Source organism: Aplidium turbinatum, chromosome 11 (assembly GCF_918807975.1).
Source record: "Aplidium turbinatum chromosome 11, kaAplTurb1.1, whole genome shotgun sequence".
Classification (NCBI taxonomy): domain Eukaryota; kingdom Metazoa; phylum Chordata; class Ascidiacea; order Aplousobranchia; family Polyclinidae; genus Aplidium; species Aplidium turbinatum.
Window position 1 is genome coordinate 1,961,070 of NC_137482.1, and position 10,591 is coordinate 1,971,660.

Genomic DNA, 10,591 nt, shown 5'->3' on the forward strand with positions numbered 1-10,591 from the left:
AACATTGTGAAGTCACAATATTAGTAAAGCTGCAGATAGGAGGAGGGGGTTACTCAACTGCTTAGCTTTCTATGGAAAAAAACAGGTTTACTGCAATCGTAAATTTTTGCTACCATTGTTCAGAAACCGCTTGTTTGGCGCTTACCAGGTCGAACGCAAAACTAAAATTATGCTTTGTAATAACAAAAGTTAAGTTTTTCACTCGTAGACCTTTTTTCGAGTCTATCAATTATTGAAAATATTAAATTATTTAGAATAAGCACTCCTTTAAATAATGCATTAGAGCTTTTAATATCCGCCTATGTTAACGATGATACGTGAAGTGAATGAAAACATGCAGAAGACATTTCGATTATTACTTTACAAAGAACAAGAAATTTATTTGAAAAATTGCACAACAAGCATAAACGCGCGCTACTCCGGCACATACATTCAGGTAAATGACATCTACAGATGAATAAACCTTATTGGTTAAAAGTTAGTCAGAAAGCGGCTTGAGGCATGTTGTAACGGAATGAATGGACAGATGTATCAGGCAGTGGATGTCAACTTTGTCAAGTGCCAAAGATTTTCCCAATCGTGCCGCCATGCTGGGTAGTTTGAAACTGCATACCATGAAGATACAATCACTTTTCGACAAAGATATTGAGTTTGTACTTGATATAAAACGCTTCCAATCTGAATTCTAAGAACACACCACTCCGATGATACATTTGTGTTGACTTCTTCTCACTAGTCACGTGATAAACAAATAAAAGTATCGCATAAAACCACGTTTGAAGTGGTTCATCATCAATCCACACATTTTGTAAACCAATGCCTTACTTTCAACAATGTTGCCAGGTGTCTAAAGCTGCAACATACTCGTGCCATGAAACTTCCAACAGCACAATTAAAACCATAGTTGGAATGGTGAATTAGTGGTCGACGTTAAAAATATTGCAACACCCTCCAACACTTATATTCATCCGCCCACAAAAGCGTCACACAAACAAAATATTCTCATTCAACCCTTGCCAACTTTTCAAAAGCAAATTACCCCACCAGGGTTTCAATGCAGAAAAGTATCAGTACATTTTCTAATTTTCTGTACAATTTCCCTCCACGCACAAGCTAATAAATTGGAACATATAGATATCAGATCAGTCAATTGGTTTCCCTTCTATCCAAGAAACACAATAAAATGTAACTGCATTCTTGGCACTAACTTTATTTCCGCATTCCAGCACCGTCGTTCCCGCCACCTTGCAACAAACATCGCGAATATTCGAGAACAATGTCACAACACAAAACGCGAGGCAACCTGCATTCACCGCGGTCTCAATCGAGAAGACGTTGCTTTTGTTCTGAATTAACGTTGTTCAGCATTCCAGGATACATACTGCACATAATATAAAATTTTGATCGGAAACACTGCAAGAAAACATTAAATTGCATCATCATCATCATCACGTTATTATCACCACTATCATCACACAATTATCATTGTAACATCACCATACCCTGCCAAAACATTGGAAAAAGAGTTAAAACAGTAATACAACAGGGCTTCGGTGAAGAGTTTGTCTTGTACCATTAGCATACGATGCCAAGTAACGCAACCGGATTCAATATCTCTACGTTTATTTTGAACATTTACAGATAAAAACTACATTAAAACAAATTTCCCACGAACAATTTTGACACAACATAGTGACAATTATGTGAATGATAAAAATAAATGTAAATACGTTAAATCTGGTTGCGTTGCGCAACTTTGCAAACAAAATACTTTAGAAAGGAGTTGGCGTATTTACATCGTTTCAATTTGTAGCGATATTGAAAGAACGAAAAAAACATTTTTGTCCGGAATGAAATTCGAATGTTGTAATCCACAAAACCGGGCCAGCCACAAGACAGGGATAAGGCGAAACAGGTTTTTGTTTCACTACAGAGAAAGTAGGTTAAAAATAATTTGTGATATGGGTCCAGTAGCATCGATAAACTCAACAAACAAAAATCGCGCCAAACAAAATCGATTTTCCAACTTCATCGTAGGCTGCATGAAAAACATCGCTGACCGAGGCATCTTAAAGATTCCAGAGGCTTCCAGATGTAATAAAGCATTGAAACAATCGCATCTGATGTACACGAAGAAACATAATCACAAATCTAAACACAATGAATCGACGTGATAGGACTAATGATGACGTATGCTGATGCTGCTCAATTGTTTAAAGAGGTATCTTTACAGATTCGCTTGTTTCCAGAGATGTTCTAATTGGTTTACCTGAAGGCTTCTCAAACTAGCAAAAACTACAATCACGGCTATTGAATGAGGTCTACACTGTGGCTACCCATCAAGGAGTCGCAGGAAGATATATGTTCTAAAATGGAGTTGTAAAATAAGCAAGTTTGGGCAGCTTTGGTAGCTAATCTCAACCAATGATAATAATGGTGATCATCATCATCTAGGATTCTAGGTGAACATCAGCACCAACATCCATGAGAGGAAAATTGAGTCGTGGGTTAAATCGGCAGAACGTTGTGCCATTTATGTTGAAACTATTGCAAGAAATTGCTCAGCCCATAAGCACAATGCCAGCTACGACTACGTTTGTCATCCAACAAAGCACCAAAATCAGCCCAGACAACAAAATCCTTCATGTTTACGTTGATTCAACGTCTGCAGACGTTAAATCGATGTAAAAATGACGGATTTTATTGTCTGGATAATCAGCAACATAAAGCAACTAAAATAGTACGTAATGGCAACACTGCGGTGAAGTATTACTCACGACAGGTCAAAATACAATGAAACGACGTAAAAAATACGAATAATCTTTTAAACTAAAAACTGCATTATCTTCAAAAGGAAGCTCTCATCACATCTATGCAACTAAAATCGAGTGTGACGTATCTCCACGTCACAAATCATTAACCTGTTTGTGCAACACACAGCAACCTGGCATCCGATATCAAGCAACAGAATAAAGGCAATTTCTCACCCTTTTTTTTCTAATATTTACATCTCGCTAACTTTCCAAAGCCAAATGCACCTTCACCAACTATTCCCAGATCAAAACTTGGATGTTAATTATACATTATCCTTCTTGTTCTGATAATTTACCCCCTGGAATAGGATATTCACCACCAAGGATTAAATTTAGCCTGTTGAGAATCTCCGAGAACTGCCAGTCACTTTGAACAAGCAATCTGCTAAGGGAAATGAAGGAGACTCATTCAAACGTACAACCTCTTTGCAAATAATGGAAAAATGCGAGATAAAAAGTGATTATAAAACCGCTTTGGTCGGGCATCGAACCTGCAAACTGCGAATCTAAGGTAACATGGATTGCCAGCTCCTCCATGCGACAAATTTACAAAAGTAACGCTAACAAGCCCCCCACTAGCGACACCGTGCGGAAGCTCGCAGTTAACTCCACAGCGTCACCAAGTACTACGCAGGTTCGTATGGTTTTGCGTTGAACTTAGTTAATAAAGTCTCATCCACATTGGCCCACGCCCAGCGCTGCATCTGGTCGCTCTGTTTGCACGGGAGCAACATGACGTCACGACTATCCGTGGCAGCTGCGCAGTAGCCAGACAGCGCATGCACAAGTTCCTTGGTGTGTGGCTGCAAGACAAAATGACGTAATCAGATCAACCACACCCCTGCTAAGAAAGTACTTCGCGTAAGATAAACTATTTCCATCCGAAGGTTTCTATATAAATTTAAGTTCAACGTGGGCCTAATAAACATAACATTGATTCTATTTGAATAAGCTGAAGATGCTATTACAACAGCAAAATCGATTCAAATGTTGAAAGCGGAATTGTTGTGCAAAAGCCAGCATTTCTAACTGCTGTGATCACTTCAAATTAGCATTGCATTGGTAGTTAGTGACAGACTAACACAACTAAGATCCTTCCTGCTTAGAAAAGGAAAAAGGCGATTATAAGAAAACAAAACTAAATAATTATGAGTGCGCTCGGTGAAAGCAATTGAGAGTCTTTATTAATGCAAAGTGAAGATAGACAGGGGTGGGCAAACATGGTGAGAATGTGGTTGTAAACTTCAACGCTGCTATCTTATCCCACCTTGTATTTCCATAACTGGTTTCCATGCTGTCCATGGCAGTCCCATATGATCACGGGACGCCCCAGCCCCTGTCCGTCCAGGCAGACCGACCGGGCGGTATCGACGTCATTTCCGGGACGTATGTCTTCCTTCCAGGTCAAGATGAACTTCTGAAAGCAACTTCCGGTCAGGCACACACAACCCACCACAGGTCGGTTCATCATTCACTCACTTTCCAAACAACACAATTTCAAAAGAAGTTCTAAAAACCCAGGCTTCAAAATCTGTTTTTATATTGATTTAACGTCTGCAGACATTGAATCAATGTAAAAATGATGGAACAAAAATGATGGATGTTTTCTCGGTAAGCTTGTGGCAACCAGAAAACCGTAAACGTGTAATTCGATGCAACGAACCTGTTCGGCTCGTTCGCCTTTAACGCAAGATTTAACCGACACTTTGCTGCCTTGGCCCCGGTACAATGTGTCCAAGCACACCTTCGCTCCTTCATTGTAAAGCTGAAATAAAAGAACAAGGCGTATATGACAGCATAACTGGATGCCATGACACGTCTCGCAAGATTGTTATAAGGTGCTTAGCATGTACTTGACACAGCGCGTCGCAATCAGTTGATGCCTTAGAAAATTTTATGATGGGTTGCCATTAAGTGAAAAATATTTTTTAAATTCCTACTTTTATGAAAATAAAACAAGTACTTTTCAATGTTTTGTCTGGAGAAACAAGAATTAAATTGAAACCATGCTTGTGACATAACAACAGAACCATCACTGATTACGCATACGCCTTGTTGTGCAGTATATCGCGGGTAGCCACTGATTCATCAACTAAGACTATGTTATGTCTAATTTTTAAGGTCATGTGATATATTACAGCTCGATACATTCAGCTCAATTTAACTCACCCTGCCCCAAGCAGCCGGCTTAGGCAGCACCGGAGGATAATGTTCGATGATATCAGGAGCTACTTCGGTCACGAACCATTTAAAAGATTTGCATTGGAGATCTTTGCGCAGTTGCTTCTGTTGACTGAGGTCTCCGGGATTGATCCGTCTGACATGAGGTCGTTTATTGTAGAAATATTCTTTGTACTCGTCCATCCAAACTTCAGCGACACGTTTGAAGTTCTGAAAGTGAGGTGGAGGTTGTATAAAAATTCACAGCTTTTAAATTTCAACGTTGGAGAAAATACTTCCATAAACACAACAGGTGCAATGTTTAAAAATGTGAAAGTTTCAGAAAAGTGAAAGTATTTAGGAATTTATCAGTGTTAAAAGAAGTAAAGCAGATACATATTGCTTTAATACTTCACTGATGTTTCGCGCACCAAGACAATGTGCATCCAAAGCGTGATAGACGTGTAGATTTGTAGGAAAAAAACGCAAACGACAACATTGGCCGCATAAGTCTACCACTCTTTCCATTTTACATCAAAGCCTGGTCTTCCTGTGGTTATAGGCAAATTGTTCGTAAAGCAATTATTCGTAAAACAATATTATTGTTCGTAAACTGTTTTTCGTAAAATGAAATCCGTAAAACAATTCTTCGTAAAGCATTTCTTCGTATACATCAAATTTTAACTGCATGTACGAAAAAATGCTTTAGGAAGAATTGTTTTACGAAGAATTAATTTTACGAACAATTGTTTTACGAACAATTGCTTACGAACAATTTGTCGGACACCGGTCTTTATATCGAAATATCAGGGTCGATCAGTTGTGTAGCGGCTCCTCCATTTCTGTTTAGTCCACCACACCACTAAGTCAATGTCTACCACAACACGTAAAATACTGAAATGAAACCTGCAAGCACCACCTTGTTGATGTCTGTACCCTTCGGCATGGAGTAGGGCATGAACTGTCTGTAGATGTGGCCCACCCGAGAACAGGGGGCGTCCAGTATCCTCCCCCCGCACATCCAAACCTGGGTAAGATTGCAAACGATGGCTATATTTTGAGGTCGTAATTGAGCACAAATATTTTGAGAGAGGCCATAACTCAACAGATTCGGAAGTTCTCTCCAGAAAACCTTTAATGACCGCAACAAATTTCGTGTATTGTGAAACTATACTTTTCATTTTCAACCAACATTTAGTTGATATTCTGCACATCAATGTGACTCACTCACTTTAAACGACAATTCATATTGCTCCCCTCCCCAAATCTCAAGTCCTTGGTCGTACTCGCCAATCTCATGGAAATAGGACAGGTCGGCCGCAAACAACCCCCCAGCCATGATGGGGTCTCTGTGGGGAGAAAGAAAAACTGTATACCAACAACAGGGAAAGAAAAGGGTCATCAAAAACAACAAAAGCAATTGGTACAACATTCAAGGAATCAACTTTCTTCACATTACACACTACACCATTTACAATTGATAGCGCCAAATATAAATTCTTCATGTCATTCGATTTATTTTCCTAGCGATTCAATTGAAATTTGTACTTAAATCTTCCTCATCGTGTGTCACACGGCCGTAGCCCAGAGCATCACGCAAGCTCTTGCTCTATCGTTAAACTCGGCCAAATCATATGCAGAGCACCTTGCTTTTAGGACAGGGCATTCGAGCAGATGTTGCATTGTTTGCTCCTGTCCGCATTTACAATTTGTGCTCCCCATGGAATACCCCCAGTGTCTCATCAAAGTTTCACATCTGCTAATGCCAGTTCGTAAGCGGTTGAAGTATCGCCAATACTTCCACGGTTCACGCTTTCCAGGAGGAAGGCCCTCTACGGATGAGAGCTCCATATTGGCCAATATCAGTCCGGTTGCCAGTCCCTCCTGCCATAGTTGAACCTGCACAATGCACATGTACTTAAATCACAGACTTACTCAAAGGGGTCACTTGGGTCCTTCGGCTTCTTGTCACGTGGGATTGGGATGCGTTTGTAGTACAACTCCCAATCAAAGGCCCCCCGCATGGCGTCCCCAGGCTGGGTCAGGTAGCGAAAGTTGTCCTTGTCGATAATGTCGATCATCGGGCACGTCAGGGTCCTCCTATCCATCGCTATTGGTTCTGTATCAATTGTATGAATATATATACTGTTAAAGTGACGTCAGAAATGACGTCTTTTGCGTCATTAATAAAATGACTAGACACCAACGACAAAACGGAGAAGGTTTCTATAATATTTTGAATATTAATACTCAAAATATATTAAAAAATATATCAATTTATATCAATAATATAATATTGTATTAATATTTTCTATTCTTCTTCTTGCGTTTGAGGCCGCCACAGATTACGTTGTTACATCCAGGCGCAGCAGCCAATGGATTGTGTATTCATCGAGCGTTGTTAGTTAGTTGTTAGTTAGTTAAATAATATCTTCCATGAACATATATAAACACTTGCACAGAACATTTCAAATAACAAACGCAAACAAGTAAACAGCACATGAACGCTGACCTAAGAGAGGGGGTAGCCAGTTGTGTGTTGCCTCAATATGAGAGTCCAATATGACGACCACATCACCAGTAGCGTGTTCGATTCCAGCCAACCGCGCACGGATCAATCCTTCGCGTTTTGGCATTCTGAACAATTTCACTTTCGGATATTTCTTTAGTTCTTTGTCCAATTTCTCCTTCAAGTGGCCTGAAACCAACAGAACTTACCTTTGTCAACAAACAGCAATTTGATAGAAAACCAAATTAATGAACGTGTTGTAGGAATTTTTCAACGTCTGAGACTGTTTCAGACAAATGTGCATTGTGCAATTAAAAGCCATTTTGTTATTATCAACTATAAAGTGCAAAAGCTCTTACAGAGATTTCACTATAGAAATTCGAAAAACAAAAATCGAAAAACAAGCAATTAGTTTCATTCGACAACGATATTCTAATTGGTGAAACAATTTGAGCGACAACATTCCACATTGTCCAACACATTGCCACATTGTCCAACACAACACATTGTCCAACAGACAAAACCGTGCTTGGTCCTATGCTCAAACCAGTACAACTGGGTTGATTGAGGATGGGATCTGGAGAATGAAAATCATAAATATAACGAAGTCAAGAAAAATAATGTATCCACTTTCACAATCAATTATTTAAACTTTTATCCTGGGCCCAACGTCCAACTAGTAACTACGTACAAAGAACTTATATGTTGAATGCAAGAAGCCCCAAAGGTAGAAAATTAGTTTAGTTTACGATATACCAAAAATAATAATGTATATTATACAAACAATGTAAAACTTAAAAAATACGACGTAAACTTACTCTTAGAGCTGTAGTCGTCTATAAGGATGATTTCATGCAGCAATTCCACTGGTGACCGATTGAGGATACTGTGTAATGTACGGAACAGTGTTGACCACCCTTCATTATGAAAGGGAATGATTATCGATGCAGAAGGAAGATCGACCAAATATTTACGAAATCGACAACTGCAATTGACAAAATAATTATGTTTAACTGCAAATGATACACGCCAATGAAAATAAGTTCATGCAAATGCTACTAGTTCACAAATAATGTTGATCAGAAAAACTTATTTTGTGGAACTGGAAACATTGTCCAATGTCCGTACATGACTATGGAGCTGGTGTACAAGTCTCCACCCTAGTGAAAAACACCATGACATCATAAATTAAAATTGACCAAAAAATACAGGGTGAAGTGTGCAAATAACACCTTCACAACTTTATCTTTGCTTTGTTATTTTCTAACTCTAAAGGTTAAGGTTTAGGGTGAGAAAATAGCAAAAAAAAGAGAAGCAATATGCATAAAACAGCTTTTACCTGGTTGAATGCTTTTACACAAATCACCCTATAATTCTTGGTCGATTCCAATCTATGACGCCTCGGTATTTTTGATCAGGGCAGAGGATTATGACAGAACCTTTCAAAGCTATTTTATCAATATATTGTAGTTAGAAGCTAGTTACTATGTTGCAAGAAATTACAACTAGCAAAGTACAACCATATATAGGGTACTTGATAAAACTGTACTATATTTGATAAACTTTTATTGCATCCTACAAAGACCAAAAACATCTCTCACAACCACTCACTTTCTATGTCTTATGTCCGATAATGATCTGTTTAATGAAATGCGATTGCTAACTTCAATATTGAATCCGTTTGCTTGATAAGCAGCTTTCTCCCGCTCTGAACTTAGAAGAGTAACTACCCTCCCTTGCTCCCCGGGTCCTAAAAACGCATGCAGTTTGTTTTTATTGATAAGCAGGCAAAACATTCAATACAAAGCAGCCACAAGTAGAAAATCTCACTAAATGTTATCATTCGAGGGACAATTCAAAGTGCAAACATGATTGCTGAATAAAAATCTGAAAAAGTTGAAATTTTAAAATATTTTGTTCTCGATGTCAGTTTTGTGATATCAAACTTAAAAGTTTGCTCATCTTATCACGATTTTAAATTTATTTAAAAAAATAATTTACAAACCAGTTTACCTTTTAATGCTTCATCCTGAGCAATAGCCTTGTAATCATGCCAATCTTTCTTTGATGTTAGATCTACATGTCTTTCAGCTTTCTAAATATATATACACATGAAATTGTAAAAAAGCAAAATGTAAATGGTTTTCAAAATTTGAAAGAACCTACTTGTGCTAAAACAAAAACCTTTCAAGCCATCTTTTTTCTACACAAACTGAAAAATGTTCTTACAACACTTTTTGTGATTACAACTTACAAAAGGATTTTCATTTTTTTCTTGGAAATCTTTAACTACAATTTTGTTATCTTTTTCATTTGTATCTTCTCTAATATCAAGCAATAGCTGATTGCTTTTGAAGAGAAATCCAAAAACACAGAGAAATCCACCGGCAACCAAAAATGTGACAATCCTACGAGCCTTGCATCGCATACTGCTGCCAATGGCAGGCAACAGTTCTTTTACAAGTATGCCTACTTCCTGTGGACTAAACAGCAGACAATTAGTTTCATTATTGATTAATTTCAGTGGGCTACCGGTACCTACTTCAGACAACTACAGTAGCCTACAGTTTGTAGACCAGGGGTTCCCAACCTGTAGTACGCGTACCACTAGTCCACTAGTGGTAGGCGAAGGCTTTTCAGGTTGTACGGCTGTACGCGGGTAGCTTCGTTTTTTTTTCACAAAAACGTGGATTCACAACTTTTTATTTTGTTTATCTGATTTTGTTTACATTTTTTTTTCCAAAGCCTATTCGTATTGTTACATAACTGTTTTGTTGTTTTGTATCATTACAATCTTCAAAATACAGGTCATGTCAATTGCCAACAAGGAGCACAGTTGCTTTGAAAATTCGTACAACGCTGTGAGACAGTGGGCGTTAATTACGTCACATGATTGCTCTTGATAGATATCATCATCTACTGTTTATAGCTTAAGCTACAAAAAGCGTGGAATAATGCTAGTTGTAAGCTAAAAATAGATCGGAATAAAATGTTTAATAACAGTTATATACAAGGAATGTTCTCCAGTAAACTTCTGGCTGAGTATGGCCTCTTCATATTCAAGGCTAGTTTCCCATGTTATTCCATAGCTACTGATTTTCCCTTCCAC

The 10,591-nt window shown here is 38.3% G+C and overlaps 1 protein-coding gene across 1 annotated transcript; it reads right to left on the reverse strand.

The window, feature by feature from the left end:
- Positions 1-708: 708 nt before the first annotated feature.
- LOC145779689 (polypeptide N-acetylgalactosaminyltransferase 10-like) lies at positions 709-9,910 on the reverse strand. The gene is made up of 12 exons (XM_082591325.1): positions 9,737-9,910; positions 9,496-9,577; positions 9,094-9,232; positions 8,301-8,467; positions 7,486-7,671; positions 6,909-7,092; positions 6,205-6,322; positions 5,893-6,000; positions 4,983-5,204; positions 4,477-4,578; positions 4,081-4,230; positions 709-3,616 (listed from the first exon to the last, which is right to left on the reverse strand). The coding sequence occupies exons 1-12, from the start codon at positions 9,908-9,910 to the stop codon at positions 3,440-3,442; spliced, it is 1,809 nt and encodes a 602-aa protein (XP_082447451.1). The 3' UTR covers positions 709-3,439.
- Between the last annotated feature and the right edge of the window lie 681 nt (positions 9,911-10,591).